Source organism: Narcine bancroftii, chromosome 1 (assembly GCF_036971445.1).
Source record: "Narcine bancroftii isolate sNarBan1 chromosome 1, sNarBan1.hap1, whole genome shotgun sequence".
Classification (NCBI taxonomy): Eukaryota; Metazoa; Chordata; class Chondrichthyes; order Torpediniformes; family Narcinidae; genus Narcine; species Narcine bancroftii.
Genome location: NC_091469.1, coordinates 355360035 through 355377869, shown reverse-complemented (window position 1 = coordinate 355377869; position 17835 = coordinate 355360035). Strand labels below are relative to the sequence as shown.

The 17835-nt window shown below is 39.9% G+C and overlaps 1 protein-coding gene and 1 long non-coding RNA gene across 5 annotated transcripts in view; one reads left to right on the top strand and one right to left on the bottom strand.

Moving 5' to 3' along the window:
• LOC138749841 (uncharacterized) overlaps positions 1-5878 on the bottom strand; it is a 90652-nt gene extending 84774 nt beyond the window's left edge. For 2 of the 3 annotated variants that reach the window (XR_011348893.1, XR_011348890.1), the window contains exons 1-3: positions 5731-5878; positions 4952-5056; positions 3407-3518 (exon numbers count right to left, since the gene is read on the bottom strand). This is a non-coding gene — a long non-coding RNA (uncharacterized lncRNA). Of the gene's footprint in view, positions 1-2067; positions 2406-3406; positions 3519-4951; positions 5057-5730 lie in introns of those variants that run through there. The other variant, XR_011348889.1, reaches the window with a different exon arrangement.
• epb41l4b (erythrocyte membrane protein band 4.1 like 4B) overlaps positions 5312-17835 on the top strand; it is a 332591-nt gene continuing 320067 nt past the window's right edge. The window contains exon 1 of one of the 2 annotated variants that reach the window (XM_069911692.1): positions 5312-5779. In XM_069911692.1, the coding sequence (XP_069767793.1) occupies positions 5540-5779 (240 nt within the window). In that variant the 5' untranslated portion in view covers positions 5312-5539. The remainder of the gene's footprint in view (positions 5780-17835) is intronic. The other variant, XM_069911705.1, reaches the window with a different exon arrangement.

Genomic DNA, 17835 nt, shown 5'->3' with positions numbered 1-17835 from the left:
AAACGGAGGGCAAAAATTTTTGTCACAAGCATATCAACAGATAGAATTGGGAAAAAAAAAAATCAAGGGACTAGGTGACAATCAATCCCCATCTGGGACTATTCACCTACACACGGGCCTTATGGAATTTCAGCAGAACCTGCGATTTTTCAACGGACAAATTACTACGTGGACTCTCAGTTGGGTGTCACCTTGATGTTATCATCATCACGGGCCAAAATGACAGTGAACACTTACAAAACCTTGAAAAGGTTTTAACCAGACTATAACAAGCTAATATATGATTACAAAAGGACAAATGTGTCTTCATGCATCCCTCAGTAACATACCATGGGTTTACAATTAACAATGAGGGGGTGGGAATGAATCCAGCAGAAACAGAAGCCGTTTGCAAGGCCCCATTCCCAACCAACAATTTGGAATTACAGTCCTTCCTAGGACTTGTTAATCACTACCGAAAACATATCCCTAATAGGTCTACACTATGTAACCCACTAAACCAATTACCAATCAAACATGGTATTGGAACGCAGAAACTAAAAACACAGTCGATCAACTAAAGGAAATACTAACATCAACAAATAAGGTACTGATCCACTATGACCCTAGTAAAGAAGTTACACCACCCGTGGATGCTTCACCAGTGGATCTAGGAGTGGTACTATCCCAAATCACAGAAAAAGGTGAGCAACCAGTAGCGTATGCTTTGTGAATATTAACCACAAAAAAAGTGAATGCAATTATGCCCAACTAGAAAAAGAAGGATTGGCAGTAATTTTTGGTGTAAAAAAATTCCACCAATATCTTTATTGAAAAAAATTCACCTGGATTAGACAACAAGCCTCTTAGTTTAATCCTGTGGCTACCAAAAGTAAACCAGTATTAGCTGCATCCAGAATTCAAAGATGGGCCATGCTACTAGCGAAGTATAACTATGACATAAAACATAAACCAGGAACATTCAACAGCCATGCAGATGCCTTATCATGCATACCGCTACCCAAGATAGAACAATGAGAAGAAATTATTAAATGGACAGCAGAGGCAGCCGCTATCAACCAAGAACAACTGCAGCAACCGCCCATTACAGCCCAGATGATCCGAAAGGAAACCCAAGAGGCAGTAGCCATGTTAGTCTATTAGAAGGATGAGAAAGCATCACATCTCTGAGTCTTAATTGTGTGAGTGCATACACATCAATGACATAATAATTAGAACATTACAGCACAATACTAGCACTTCAACCCATGATGTTGTGCCGAAAATATAAACATACTCCACAAGAACTGTAGCTGACTTAAAAACCACAGACACCAGATTTCAGATTTATTGTCAGAGTACATAAATGACATCAAATACAACCCTGAGATTGTTTTTCCTGTGGTTGAGGCAGAATTACTACTTATTAGTAGTGCAAAAGAAAACTGTACACAATGTATATCTGTAAATAAAGAAAAAAATGTAAACACACAGACTGCAATACAGAGAAGAAAAAAAACAATAAAGACCAAAAGTAAGTGTCCTTAAATGAGTCCCTGATTGTGGTTGTTTTGAGGAGTCTGATGGTGGAGGGGTAGCAGCTGTTTCTGAACCTGGTGTTGCAAGTCTTGTGGCATCTATACCTCTTTCCTGATGGTAGCAGCAAGAATAGAGCATGGTGGTGTGGATCCTTGATTTTTGCTGCTGCTCTGACGACAATGTTCCCCATAGATGTTTTCGATGGTTGGGAGAGTTTTGCCTGTGATGTCCTGGACTGTGTCCACTACCTTTTGCAAGGCTTTATGCTCAGGGTATTGTAGTCCCCATGGAGCTGGTCAGCACACTTTCCACCATTCATCTATGGAAATTTTTTGGGTTTTTGATGTCATACAAAACTTCCACAAACTCCTGAGGAAGTAGAGGTGCTGATGTGCTTTTTAAGTGATGCCATTAGTGTGATGGGTCCAGGAAAGATCCTCCAAGATACTGACTCCCAAGACTTAAATTTTATTAGTGGAATACTATAAATGTATTCCACTAATAAAATGGCTCAAAAATTAAAATCAATCTCATTTAAACTGCAAAAAAAACTATTTCAAGTTGTCAAGTTTATTGCCATCTGATTGTACAAGTACACCCCGAACAAACAATGTTCTCCAGTTCTCGGTGCAAAACATGCAGACACACAACCAGACACAACACATATACAGACAAACAATACATACATAGGACAAGTATTTTTATCTATGCAAATAAATAAATAAATAAATGTTGCTTTGCACAAATGAGAGTCTCAGATGGTTAGTGGGCAGTTCCTTTGGTCGTTCAGCTTTCTCATTGCCCATGGGTAGAAGCTGTTCCTCACCCTGGTGGTGCTGGCTCTGATACTCCTGTATCTCTTTATTGATGGAAGCAGCTGAAAGATGCTGTGTGCAGGGAGGAAAGGGTCTTTAATGATTTTGTATGCTTTTTTCAGACAACGATCCCAGTAGATCACATCCATGCAGGGGTGGGGGAAAAGAGAATGGAGACTCCAGTAATCCTCCTTGCCATTCTTATAGTCCTGTGGATTGTCCTCTGACCTCTGATTCATTATTGGACAATTATTAGATTGTTATCCAATTTATAGAGCATCTGATAAAATTTGCTCTTTATACATTTAAGTCAAGATTCTTGCATTACATGGTAGCAGCATTACAATGACTCTAGTAACTGATTATTCAAGTAAGACTTAATGTCAGATAATATATGTGTAACTCCAAAGTTAATGTTCTCAATGGTGCGAAAACATCAGAATAGATGTAGATGATGCAGATGTTGATGAGCTGCCCAATCAATCACAGAGTTGTTTTGGGATTCTTACCTCCCCAAATACTTTTGGCCAATGATTGTGCTTCTCTCATCTTTTTGAGGTTGAAACAATTTAATTTCACAGAACTTTATCGATTTTCTGTTAATCAGCAATTTTCTAGTGCTTCATTCACATTTGCTGTGTCAAACAAATTACCTTTGTACAAATTGGATTCTCATGACCCAGTGACTGCAAGTTAATGTTTTAAAGAAATATGCAATTCAAAGAGAGACCATTAAAGTAAGATTTAGAAATGTAAAGCATTCTTGAATTATTAGTCTTAATATTTCTGAGAAATTCAGACAAGTCTTTGTCAAAAAGTATCTTTAAAGGAAGGAATCAAAAGGCAAAGTGCAGATACAAGAAATCTGAAGTGAAAACAGCAAGTACAAATATATTGGTTGGGTGACAATTAAATGATCAGATTAGTAAACCAGAGGTTTAGACCAACAATCCAAAAACCCACCAAGGCAGCTGTGGAATTCAAATTCAGTTAATAATCAGGAATTTAGGAAAAGGACTATATTTTTAATATTAGGAATGATACTTATGAAAACCATTGATCAATATAAATACCTCTGGCTCATCAATGTTCTTCAGGAGAAAAATATGCCAGTGTTACTTCCAAATCCATCCAATGTGGTTGACTTGTAAATTCTCCATACATTGCACAGCAAGACCAACATGACTATGTTCAGAGAAGGAATACAATTGTTTAGATCACCTGGTTTTAAACTAGGTTCTGAACTCCAACATGGCAAAGCTGTTCCTTGCTCAGTCAACCTTCCAAGTATCTCATTACACTCTGCTGAGGGCTTGTGTCTAAACTAGAAGAGCTATTCCGGAAAACAGCCAGTCGTATTCACATACACAGAGAATCATGGCTCATTGAGCTCATAACAGACTGATCCTTGGGGACAACTTGACTCAATGGCAGGAGAAACCCACCAGTGGTACATCAACATTGACTACAGATCCTGTGATGTATCATGGCATAATATCAAATGTGAACAAAGTAACCTCTTCCAGACTGCTTCTTCATACTGAAAATTTTTATAAGACAGCTGAAAAATAACGATGGCATGTTGCATTCTGACTTGGAGACTTCATGCCCATCACAAACAGGTTTGATGCACCACCACAGAACAAGCTGGCCAAATGCTGAATGATAAAACTGGAAGATGTGAGTGAACTAAGATAAGGGAGAAACCTTCTGAACTTTTCCAATTTGCCTGTGGCAGATGCACCTGTCCTTTGGTAGTCATGACCAGTACACAGACACCCTGCATTCTATCACATGGCACTATAAATGTGCCTAAGGGAATAGACTCAGAACAGAAAGTAATTTGGCTGAATAATAAAAACTTGGAGGGACTCAGTATCCAGTGAACATTTCAGGTGCAGACCTTTTTCAAGAGTAGGTGGGAAGGGGAGATCACAAGCATAAAAGGGAGGGGTGGGAGGGAGGAAGGGCGAGGGAGGAACCAAAATGTGGTGGTCAATCATTCTAGCCCAGGACATTGCAATAGGAGTTCTCTAGGGTTGTTTTCCAGACCCAAACATCACCAGCTGCTTTATCAATGATTTTCCTTCCATTATCAGATGAGAAGCAGATTGTTCACTGATGACTGCACAATGTTCACACCATTCGCAACTCCTCAGCAAATGAATCAATCCATGTCTGTATGGACTGACAAGTGGCAAGAAATAGATAAAATCTAATGCTGCATTTATTCTTGGCATCTAATCACAATACCACTGCAAAAAGCTCTCCTTAACATCTTTTGGGGCCCAGCTGACCAGAAACTCAACTGCATCAGACCCGTGACCACAAGAGCAGCTCCAAGGTGTCCTTTGGCAAATGATGCCCCCAAAAGCTTTCCACCATCTGAAAGAATAATATTCCCTGGAGCAGAGTAACACTCAAGAGGCTCATCACCATCCACAACAAAACAGTTCACTTTATTGGTCTATCTGAACACTGCTTCCTCTCTCACTAGCCCACGGTGCCTGGAGAGTCTTATCATTACTCACATGTTGACTCTAACAACACATTATATCTCCGGTCACTAAATCAATTACACTTTAAGTAAACAATATCATAATTTGAAAATATATTACCCATGGTCACTGACACTAAATCCTGGAACACCCTACTCAACTTGACTGCCATCAGAAGGGAAGTCACCAGCATCGATTGCTGGCCTTGCCAACCACACCCTGAACCTGAAAATTAAATATATAAATAAGCAAAGGACAAAACTGCTCTTTCTCCGCTTTCAACAACCTGTCAAGGTGAGCCCCAGGTCACGTCATTTCCTGCCCCTCGACTTGTTCGGCCAGGAAGATGTGCGCAAACTGGGGGTCATGGTCACACGTTGAACGAGGTGCTGCTCAGAGAAAAGGAGACGGGGCGGGCGGGTCCTGACGCATGCCCGGTGTGGGTGTTGTGGAGGTGCGCGCATGCCCGCTGTGGGTGCTTGGGTGGAGGTGCGCGCATGCTCGGTGGTGCACCGTGGGTGCTTGGCTCTCACCTGGGCGTGCTCGCGGCTTGAGCTGTTGGTCGGTCGGTCAATGCTCGGACCGCGGCCACTCTCGCTCCACCGCGTCGAACAGCCCTGTAGCCGCCAGTGTCAGCCGATCGGCCAGCGGCGGGGGAGTTGGAGGGAGGGGGGGGGGGATTGTTGAGGTACACTCAATCGGACGAAGATGATGAGGTTTCTGCGGAGGACGTTCGGACGCCGTTCGGTTCGCCGCTACATGGATGAACGGGATGGCGGAAGAGGAGGCGGGAACGGCGGAGGCCGGGACGCCGGCGCTGGAGGTCTTGTGGCCACACCTATGCCTACTGGGACCATGGTCCACATTCCCGCGGCTGGCAATAATAAGTCGATTCTGACCTGCAGAGTGCAGCTTCTGGACGGGACGGACGTCAGCGTGGAACTGCCGGTGAGTGTTTGTCCAGGTTGACGGGAAGCCGAGCGCACCTGGACAAGGGTTGGGTTGCAACTCTCCACCCACTCGTGCAGGTTCACCATAGTTTGAGGATCTGCTGTCCAGTGCTCACTTTTATTTCCGTCTGCGATGTGTTTATTTCTCAATTTGAATTACGCCTCTATCTATGTGAAGCGTGTCTGCACTTCAGAGAAAAGGATTCGAGAGAATCACTTAGTTCTCAGTGAAAGGGAACAACCGTGGCCTCAGCCTTCCTCAAACAAGATTTTGGGGTCGAACATTGCTTGAGGGCTATACAGTTGTTCATTCTTTTTGGATTTTACACATCACTTGGGGAATCTGTGATTGCATTCACAGTAGAGGCAAATAAGAATAAACCCGAAGAGGGAGTACACCTGGATTTGTCAACGTCCCGTGGAAAACACAGGCTTTTGTAACGGGGGCAATAAGAAGTAAACGGTAGTTGTTTAAAGTTTTTTTTTAAAAAACAAGGTTTGTGAGCCAGTCGGGGAGAGGATACCAGGATGAAATCTGGTCAGTTATGTAATTCTATTTGATGTTTACGTGGTTTGCATTGACGTTTCTGCTACAGTTCGAGCAAAAGAAAATTAAACCCTTCACTGGCAATGCAGAAAGGAACCAGGCAGACTGAAAGTTAAATGCAGTGAGGGATGAGGCTCCAGATAGGTGTATTGAGGGATGTTTCCGAATTTACGCCAGTGAATCTACAGTTGCTGAGCCACACACGGAAGTTGGATGTGTTGGACATGAAAAGGGTTTGGCGGATCTTGTAATGCGATTGAAACTGGTTTTTTTTGTGGGTTTCTTCGTGTATCTCGGAATCAATTCATTCAATTTCATATTTAATCGGTTGCAGAATCGGAAAACGATTTCCACAGACATGTTGTTCTGCAGTGACGTTTATTACTTCTGTTGTCTGCCATTTCCTTGTGTTTTTGTAAATATTTGCTTTGTTAAGGATGATAGATTTTGAAATCGATTAAAATGAGAAGTTGTGACAATGATAAATGATCGCTAATGATTTCTGGAACCCAGGAAATTGATTTCTGGTCAGTGAAAGATGTAAAATTTAAGTTCAAAGTTTAACCCTGAAATGAAAAGTCCTGATCGGTTTGACGATCTGCTATTCTTCTTCTTTACAGTGCTCAATTTAATATCGAAATCAAATCGGTTTCACTAGAAACTTCAAATTTCCCTCTTCGACAGATAAAAATGTTGACCTGTGTCAACCTCTTGGAGGTTGTTTAAGGGAGTTATGTTCCCTTTGTTGGGTTGAAGTTTGCTCAGTTGGCAATTGACCAGCCAAGACCAAGATAAATTAGATGAAACATGAAAGTCCACAGACGCTGCAATTGTAGTAAGAACACAAAAGTACTGGAGGAACTCCACAGATCTCGCAGCGTCCATAAGAATTGAAGATATATTACCAATATTTCAGGCCTGAGCCCTTCGACAAGGAATGAGTAAAAAAATGATTTAAAAAGCTGAAGAGGACGGAAGAAAGGGCAGGAGGAAGAACACCAGGCAACAGATGAAAGATGATAATTAGATATCTATAAGAGGATGGGAGAGGAAAGGTGGGAATTGATTGGGTGAAGGGGATAGGAATTGAAATGGGTGGCCACTGTGCTATTGAGTGAACAGAACTAAGGTACTCAACAAAGTGATCTCTTAGTCTGCATTCAGTATCTCCGATGTAGAAGAGACCACAATAGGAGCTCCAATTGTAGTAGATGATGTCTGCAGATTCACAAGTGAAGTGTGCTCATCTTGGAAGGACTGTTGGGGGACCTGAATGATGGTGAGGGAGGAGTTGTGGATGCAAGTGGGTCATTTTTTTGTGGTCACAGGGTTAGGTGCCAAGGGGACCATTGGTGGGAAGAGATGAGTGGACAAGGGAGTCACAGAGAGAGCAGTCCCTACAGAAGGGGGAGATGTGTCTGGTGGTGGAATCATGAAAATGGTGGAGGATGATATGCTGAATGTGGAGACAGGTGGGGTGGTAGGTGAGGACAAGGGGAATCACGTCCTTGTTGTTCGTGGGGGTGGAGGGGACCAGGACCGATGTGCAAGTGATGGACGATATGTGGGTGAGCGCTGAGATGGTAGTAGAGGTGAAGCCATGTTTTTTGAAGAAGGATGATATCTCTGATAATCTCTCATGGAAAACCTTGTCCTGGCAGCAGATGTGATGGAGGAATTGCAAGAAAGGAATGCAGTTCTTACAGAGCCAGAGGGTGAAGAGGTGAGTTTCCATAAATAAACCTAGTTTGGAGGGAATGGACAAGTGGAGGAGAAAATCTACAATGTCTCATTGGCAATGGTGGGGGCGGGGGAATAAAAATCACAGCATGCTCCCTTTCTGCAAATCAATTTGGAAAACTGAATGGAATTTATTGAAAAATAACCAATGGAAATTAGAAAAACTTATATTAGGTTAGGTAGTTTTATTCACAATTATTGGATAATTTAGTAAGAAGCAACATTACTTAATAAGCAGTTTTAGTTAATATAACATCTTGTATTTATAATCCCTTGAGTAATGTATCAAAACATTTCAAGGTGTTTCACAGAGGTAAGATCAGATGCAAGCTAGGAAATACTTGGGGAGACAACTGAAGGATTGGTCAACATCTTGAATTTTAAGAACATGCAAATTAGAAGTAGGCAACAAGGACTCGCTCTTTTCCCAACATTCAGTTGATCTGATTGTAACCTTATCTTTTTAATTTTCTAATCCAATGGCAACTCTGACTCACAAGACCAGCTATTCAATCTAGTTATTAATCCCATAAATCTCAGAACATCTTTCAAAGCAAAAAGCATCATCGTGGAAATAGTTTGTTTTTCCAAGGCCGCTCTTTAATCACAATCTTCTGATTTTTTTGTATTCCCCTATCAATAAACAGTCTTGTTAGTTTTTAAAAAAAATTATTTGTTGTACTGCATATTAAACTTAGGATATTTTGGTATATAATGTACTGATTGCTCAGCAGTGTCTGACCATTTGGATAACATTCTTATTTTTCCTCCCAAATGAATAATTTCACATTTTTTTAAACTGGTGTGGCAAAGAATTTATTGCCAACCAAATAAAATTCAATTTCTATGACTTTCTCTTCCCTGCACCACTGGTTCAGCATCTTATCAAATGATTTCATGCATAACATATTAGTTCTTCAAATTCCCATATATGGGTCAAACTGATCCCGTTTCAGTTTTTAGTTTTCAGGAATGAAACCAATATCACTGAGGTTCTTTGTGTATTTTGTGACTTGGCTTCCAGTGGTTCCTATTGTGGAGAATTCCACAAGCTCAACATCCTCTGCATGAAGAAAACCCTCATGGTCTTGTTTCTAACAGTATACTCTATCATGATGTAGTCATTGGGAACAGTTTTCCTGTATCTGGTTTGTCTAGGCCTATTGTAATCTTGTAGGTTTCTGAAATCTCCTGGCCTCCTTCAATATTGCAATGAATATACCGTTAGAATAACTAGCACAATTTCTCCTCCTTTATCAATCTTGCTGTCTTTGGAATTGGTCCAGTAACCTTTATTTTGTTTCATTACCTCAATGGCAAGAACATCTTCCCTCAGATGTGGAGATCAAAAGTGCACAGAGAACTGCAGATCAGGGTCTCACCAAGTCCTTGTCCAGTTGCAGCAAGATATTCTTTGTCCTGTATTTAAATCCTCTTGCAATGAAGGTAGACACACTATATGCCTTCCTAACTGGTTTCTGTACTTGAACACCTGCTTTCAGTATCTGGTTTAATGGGACACCAAGTTTTTGTTGCACTTCCTCTTTTCTCAAATTTTCTCCATTAATATAATCCTTTCTGTTTTTAAAACCTTAGTGGATCTAAATGATGAACTGCATCTATCGCATATTTACCTATCTTCTTTGGCTTGGCTTCGCGGACGAAGATTTATGGAGGGGTATGTCCACGTCTGCTGCAGGCTCGTTGGTGACTGACAAGTCTGATGCAGGACAGGCAGGCTCAGTTGCAAGGGAAAATTGGTTGGTTGGGGTTGGGTGTTGGGTTTTTCCTCCTGTCTTTTGTCAGTGAGGTGGGCTCTGCGGTCTTCTTCAAAGGAGGTTGCTGCCCGCCGAACTGTGAGGCGCCAAGATTCATGGTTGGAGGCGATATCAGCCCACTGGCGGTGGTCAATGTGGCAGGCACCAAGAAATTTCTTTAAGCAGTCCTTGTACCTCTTCTTTGGTGCACCTCTGTCTCGGTGCCCAGTGGAGAGCTCACCATATTGTTATTTACCTATATGGCCAACTTATTTATGTCAAATTGGAGATTCCTTGCATCCTTCTCAGTGCTGTGGCTCCACCATCTGCTGTCTAATCCTCCAACTTTGTATCATCTGCAAATTTGGAGATATTATGTTTAATTCCCTCATCTAAATGATTGATCTAAATTGTGAACAGCTGGAATCCAAGCATTAAACCCTGCAATAATACATTAGTCATTGCCTGCCATGTAGAAAAAGACTCATAATTCTTTTTTGCCTGTCAAATCTGGGTATTGCTTTGATACTATTTTCACAGTTCAGGAAGTGATGTGACATTTGTGGGGAATTATTTGAAATAAAAATTGGAATTCAGGTGAAGTTGGTGTAAACAACACAGCTATTAGAATGAAATGTGAGAGGTAAAATTGATTAAATTCCCCAAGACCAGATTGTTGTATATTTTATTATGTATATATTATTAGAGTTAAACATTTGGCTGTAAAAAATATACAAAATGTTGTATATGCATTAATATATGTAAAAGCCATATATTGTAGTGATAGGAATATAAAGTTAAATAGGATTGAGTGGGTGAAAGGGTAGCATGTGTATTTTAATGTGAAGAAGTGTGAGGACATCTATTTTGACCAATGTAAAATGGATCTGGGATGAGGGAAGTGATGGGAACTATGGACGTCTGCAGAGTTTCATGGGTCCTTGTAGGCATAATGATCATGTACAAAATAATTAGAAAGATTCATGGAATGTTTAGTCTTTTTTTAAACTCTTTAAAAAAAAATACCAGAGGTTTTGTTTTAACTATACCACAGATTGATAAGACTATATTTGGGGTATTTTTCTCCAATTTTGGACATTGCATGATAATTAGCCTCAAGAGGAGTGTGTAAAAGTAGATGACACAATTTTCTTGTTTATTTTCATTGTGTGATGACATTGTTTACTAGGTTTAATGTATCATATATGTTGAACGTTGAGTGGGTGGGGAGGGGGGTGGGAAGGAGGGAGGGGGGAAAAAGCGGAGAAAATGACACTGTGTATATTCAAGAGGGAAAGGTTTATGTGTATTTTGGTCAATATGGTTCATAGTGTGAAAAATTTAAAAAAAGAAGATTGTGTCGGATAATCAGAATGTTTTTGTGGCTGCAAGAGGAAAGTTGAGATAAGAGTACATAAACCAAGGTTAAGAGATGACCAAACTCTAATATCTTGAAAGAAAATGATATAGTAAATAATTAAGTTTCTCTGCTGATATGCTTTCAAGGACTAGGAGACCTTGTTGGATTCAGGCTTGTAGAGAAAAGTGAGGAAGTGTTCCTTAACTTGTAGAGTTAAAAATGTGGAACTCTCCACCAAAACTAGTAATGTTGGCTCAAATAATTTTAAATTCCAGTTTCTCTAGCTAAGGTATAAAAAAAAGTTAAAGACCTTAAGCAGATTAAGATACTCAATCATATTGATGATGGAGAAATTTCAATGTACAGTGGGTTATTGGATTTCTTTGATGTTAATGTGCGCATTGCTGATTTTTGATTTGTGCTCTTGTGATGAACACCACAGGATGGCAAACTGAGTTTATTTTCCTGCTGCTGATCAATTAGCCTTAGTGAACTTTTGACAGTTCTGGACAAAAATAGGAATTTTCTTTTGAGAGACAGACCAATGTCAAATCATTTTTTAACCATGGTTGATAAATTTTAATCAACAGTTAATGCAAGATACATGTGAAGGGGGAGAACTGAATATCAGATTTATTGTCAGTGAATATATGACATCATATACAACCCTGTGATTTCTTTTTCCTATAGGTGTGGCAGAATTACCATTAAGTAGTAATGCAAAAAATAAACTGTGCCCAGCGTAAACATGAAAACAAATAAAAGAACTGTAAACAGGTAACATATATAAACAAACTGTGCAATACGGAGAGAATAAAGAAGATCAATAAAGTGCACAAGTAAAATGAGTCTCTGATTGACTGTCATTGAGGATTTTGATGGTGAGGGGTAGCAGCTGTTCCTCAATCTGGTGGCACGAGTTTTGTGGCACCTAGACCTCTTTCCTGATGGATCTCTGATGATTGCTGCTGCCCTCTGACGGCAGTGTTCCCTGTAGATATACTCAGTGGTGGGGAGGGTTTTGTCTGTGATGCCCTGGGCTGTGTCCACTACCTTTTGGAGGGCTTTATGCTCAGGGATATTGGTGTTCCCATACCAGACTGTGATGCAGCCAGTCAGCACACTTTCCACCACTCCTCTGTAGAAATTTTCCATGATTCTGGTGTCATACCAAACCTCCGCAAACTCCTGAGGAAGTAAAGGTACTGACGTGCTTTCTTCACGATGCCATTGGTGTGTTGGGTCTCCCAAGAATCTAAATTTGCTCCATGCCTCCACCTCCGTTTTCCCCCAATGATCACTGGATTGTATACTTCTGGCTTTCCTTTCCTGAAGTCAACAATCAGTTCCTTAGTTTTGGTGACATTGAGTGCAAGGTTGTTGTTCATGCACCATTCAGCCAAGTTTTCGATCTCCATCCTGCATGCATCCTCCATCCTGCATGATTGTGGAGGAGATGTTCTTACCAATCTTCACTGATTGTGGTCTGGAGGTAAGGAAATCCATGATCCAATTTCACAGAGGATATTGAGACCCAGGTCTTGGAGTTTGCAGATCAGTTTTGAGGGGATCATGGTGTTAAACGCTGAATACATGTTCCTTTCAGTGCAATTTATGGTGAAAAGGGAAAGTGGTTAATAAAATATGGGACAATGAAGTGGTTTAGCCATCTTTTATATATTTTTGCACAAAACTTGCTGAAATATTCTGGGATAGCAATATTGTAGATTTCTGTTTATGGTTCCTGATATAGACAAATCCAGTCTTTGAAACCAACTGGCAGAATAAGCAAACCAGTATCAACATCCTTTCTTATGCAACACTGCCTGCATTGAATCTCAAATTACATTTGGCTCCTCCATTGAGCAGGCCACATGGTTCACATGGCAGAAATCTGAAGCCTAAAACAGGGTGCCCTCCTTCTAAACTCTTTCATGGCTAGAGATTACAAGGGGGACATTGGAAACAATTCAAGATTGTTCTCAAAGCCTCCATGGGAAACACTATAATTCCCCACCATTTCAAACAAAATCACATCTCAGAAGGCACAAAGAATACGGAGTCCCTTCAGGAACATATGGAAAATTAGCGTACATGGTCAGAAGAGTGGATCACATCCATATTGCCAACTTGACTGGCACTACCTTCCTACATCTGGTAGATGCTTTAGTCGTATTGCCCTCATTATCCTTCTTGGAACCAACAGAACAGGAGTGAAAGCAAGTTATCCTTGATTTTGAGGGATGGCCAAAGAAGAAAATGACATTGTAGAAATTATTACACAAAGACTATATCGTTGCTGCTTGTGCTAGCTGTCTCATCATCAAAGCTTACTTGCAGTTCTCTGCCATTCACAAACATTTACAGCCTTTGCTCCAAAGGTTTTTATTTAATTATCTTTGCCACTAAACAAAGGTTTTGTTCACTGAAACGAAGTTGAGAATATATTTTGAACCCTGCAACACACAGTTTCTTGATAATGCCTAATTTGCACAATATGGTCTCAGAGCTGTACAAGATTTCAATATTCCATGTATATCTGCTTCTAAGGCTAAGTTTTTCTAAGAATAAGAGAGATCCAGATGCCCCAATAAAGAAAAGGATCTATTTCAATAAAGAATAGGAAAACCATAATATGGGAGCTAGATATTATGAAAAAGAAGGGAAAAAGGAAGACAACATCTATTATGGTCCAGGCATTTGGCATGGTGGAATTGATAATCACTTATGATGCAATGTATTTGATGCATCTTCAATTGTTGAGAGTGAGAGAACCACAAAGAAGCAAAATAAACTTATTTCTTTATAAATATTTATTTATTTTAGGAGTTGTTTTAAGGTATTAATTGTGAGATGGAGATGGTGTTGCTCTTTTCTCTTTTTAATGCTTATTTTCATAAAGAAAGTATTAAAGTTAAAAGAAACCAAACTTTCTCTATTAGATAGACTTGGGTGCTCATTACACATTAGCCAATTTTTCAGCCATTCATATTCTTAAATGCTTCGTGTATGTGTTATCCATGATACATCAAATAGAAGAATACAGATGTTCATTTGTAAGATACTGGGTATTTAATAATGATTGTGTATTGACATACACATATTGCAATGTACATATACACCAACATTCTTACTTGCTGTAACCAAGTAGGTACTTTTATAAATAAAAACACTGCAATGAGTATACATTAAATTACCCTTGTATGGAAAGATATAGCAAATAAAAAGTGAGATCATAAATATTCACAGTTATACTTGGTGCAAGAAAAAAAAAGTGGCCTTTCAATAGTACATTCAGGTCTTTTAGTTGTGCCAGAGTAGTTTTAGAGTAGTAAAGGAAGATTGAAGAGCTTGATAGTTGTTGGGAAAAAAAATCTGCATATTTCCAAAGAATGTTAGGGCATCACTGCATAACTCAGCCATCTGTTCACAAGTTCAGGAAATGTTTATTTTTTTTATGATTCTTTTATGAAAGCTTTCATTTGTATTAAAATTGATGGTTTATCTGAGAGAACTTGACATTTTTTCTGTTCTCATGACCCAAAATTGGAATCTTGATATTGTGCAGGTCACCTTGGGAGAAGGTCATCCCCATTTCCAAATTCTCAAACGATGACTGGAAATTAGAAACTTAAAATACCCAAAATGAAATAATTCAAATTGAAAAAACAATCAAAAATTGAAGTCCAGTCACTTTATTGGTTCAGATATTGATCATACAGTTAATTTCACAACAGCCCTCAACAATACCACTAGTGCCATATTTTGTCCATATTTTAATCATTGAGTAACCTCTCCACTTTGAGAATTTAAAGACCCAGCTGCTGTGAACTTTGTTAGTCATATGTCCTGAATAAGGGTATTAAAGATTACAGAGAGAAGGCGGGGACGGGGTACTGAACTTTAAGATCAGCCATGATCTCGTTGAATGGCGGAGCAGGCTCGAAGGGTCGAATGACCTACTCCTGCTCCTATCTTCTATGTTTCTATGAATTCATTTCTACTATTTATTGAAAGGAGACATGTTAATTGTGTGCACAGTTACTGATAGTGATAGTTCAATTCTTTGACTTCTTTGCTCTGAATCTGTAGATCTGTCAACTCTCTTTATAAAGAAATTACATTTGGCACCATATAAAATTTACTTCCAGATTTAAGTCCTTTGAGATTAGAGTTTGGCTATAAAATGTCTGTGCACAAAATTAATTCATTTATCAGTTTGATAAAAATTGCTGCTCATTTCCAATTTATATGGAAAATCTGGCTTGATATTTTTTAGCTAGATGGCGTATCATCTGTAATAAATAGAATTAGCATATGGACAAAGTTAGTATAATTTACCATTGGCGATGGACATTGTAAATACTAGCATGATACCCGGTGTTGCCCAGGAAATTAAACACTCAGTTTTTGATTGAATGGTTGAAACAAAATATCCAAAAAACTTCATTGTAATCTAATAATATATTTGGGCATGTCTGGAAGCTTGAACACTGAGGGAGGCCTGGTGTTGCTGTTCTATTTCCTGCTGCCTGCTCCTTGCATGTTTGGAAGCATCAACAGTGAAGCGAGACTGATGTTCCTCTGCTATCTCTTGCTTTCTCCTTTGACTTGTGAAGAGCTTCTGCCAATGATGTTTTGCTTTTTTAGGCCCATACTGAACTGGGTTTGGCCACTTGTTTTTATTCTGAATGTACATGGATGCACTGTAACTAATCGAGGTGTCCCTGGTGCAAGTTCAAATTTTATTTTTGAACTTATGAACTTCATATGATCTTAAATGTGGTGATGACATTCAGCATCAAATGTTACTAGAAAATTATAGTAAGCATTAATGCAATTCAAAGCTAGTAAATACTTGTATAATAAACTAGTGCAAGCTGGTCAAAAAACACTTTTGAACTTTAATGACCTTAAAGTTTAAATTCAATGTGGTCATGACATTTAGCATCAAATGTTACCCCTACTAAACCTCCTTGGACATTTCTGGAATGCTCCATATTGATTGGCATGGAGAACAACCAGAAGCCCTGGATGAATCAGAATCCGCTGAGGGCGAGAACAAGGGCATTTAAGGCTGGGGATCAAGATCTTTACAAGAAGTACAGGTATGATCTGCGGAAGGCCATCTCTGAAGCAAAGTGGCAATTCTGGAGGAAGCAAGAGACAAGCCCCTTTCACACTTGCGTCCCACTAAATTGGCCATTCATTGTCCCAGGATAGGAATAGGGGTTTGGCTTTTTACACGACCACTCCTAACTGGGACACTGCACACCTTGACACTTGCAAGGAGTAATCCCTAGGGTTAGGACTGTTCTACCATCATGACACATCAAGCGATGATGGACGTGCCCTAAATCCTGATCAATGTATTATGATCTTATATTTGAACAAAATTTATCATGCCTAATTATAACATAATTAAGCTTTAAGTACACCTTCAGTCCCTGTTGTTGTGGGGACCTATCTTTATAAGGGACCGTGGGAAAGTACTAGCAATAAATAGCAATAGCAGGCAATTTTTAAACAGGGTGGGAAAGTTAGTAGCACTATAGAGCTCAATTTGTACAGCGTGGGAAAGTTTGTAGCGCTATAGCGTACAATTTATAAATACTGTGGGGGGGGGGGAAGGAAGTGATGGTGGACCAGCCCTCCCAGAATTCCATGTGGCAGAGAAAGGGCTGAATGCCCGGCTGCATGCACAGAGCATTCATCGAGGGGTTTCTCTGCTGCATGGCATTCGGGGAAGTCCGGTCCATCATTGCTTTTTCCCACTGTGTTTATAAATTGTGCGCTATAGTGCTACCAATTTTTCCAAGCTGTTTAAAAATTGTCTGCTATTGCTATTTATTCCCTCTCTCTCCCCTCCTTGTTGCAACTTTCCCACAGCAAAGTTTATACCTTTATTTTTATTTTTTCTTCTTTCACATTCCTGTACTCACGCAAAAACTTGGGCCATTTCAATCCCAAAATGCATACTTGCCTGATTGCAGCGCTGCCATCTGCAAAGGCTGGGGATTGTACTAGCGATCGAGGCCATCAATCCCCAGCGTGAGATAACGTCATTTGATGCTGGCGTTGAGCTGATTTTGCTTTCACACTAGACACTTTAAAGACCAATTGGCAGTTAATTCCTGGGATCACTTGCAAATGTGAAAGGAGCTATTGATATACGCCAACTATGGCAGGGTGTGCAGCTTCCAAAGCAAAGGCAAACACTGTAGATGGCTGTGATGCTTCACTACCCTATGAGCTGAACACCATTATGCCCATTGCTGTAGGAACCAAGTGTAACAAAGCAAGGTTCATGCAGTAGATGAAAGGGAGCAAACTAAAGAAACTGCTCACAGAGGAACCAGTTCTGAAGTTTTATGACCCAGCGAGACCCATCAAGATATCTCGGTGCAGTTCTTTTGCAAAAATATGATGACTGGCAACCCATTATGTATGGATCATGCTCAATGACTGACGTGGAGACACGATAGGCTCAAATTGAAAAGGAGCTGCTCATCATCACATACACCTTTGAAAGATTTCATCAATTTGTGTCAGGACAAGCAATCAGTGTAGAGACTGACCATAAGCCATTAAATGAATGTCCACTTAGAATACAAATAATGATTATTAGGCTGCAACTCTATACACGGAAT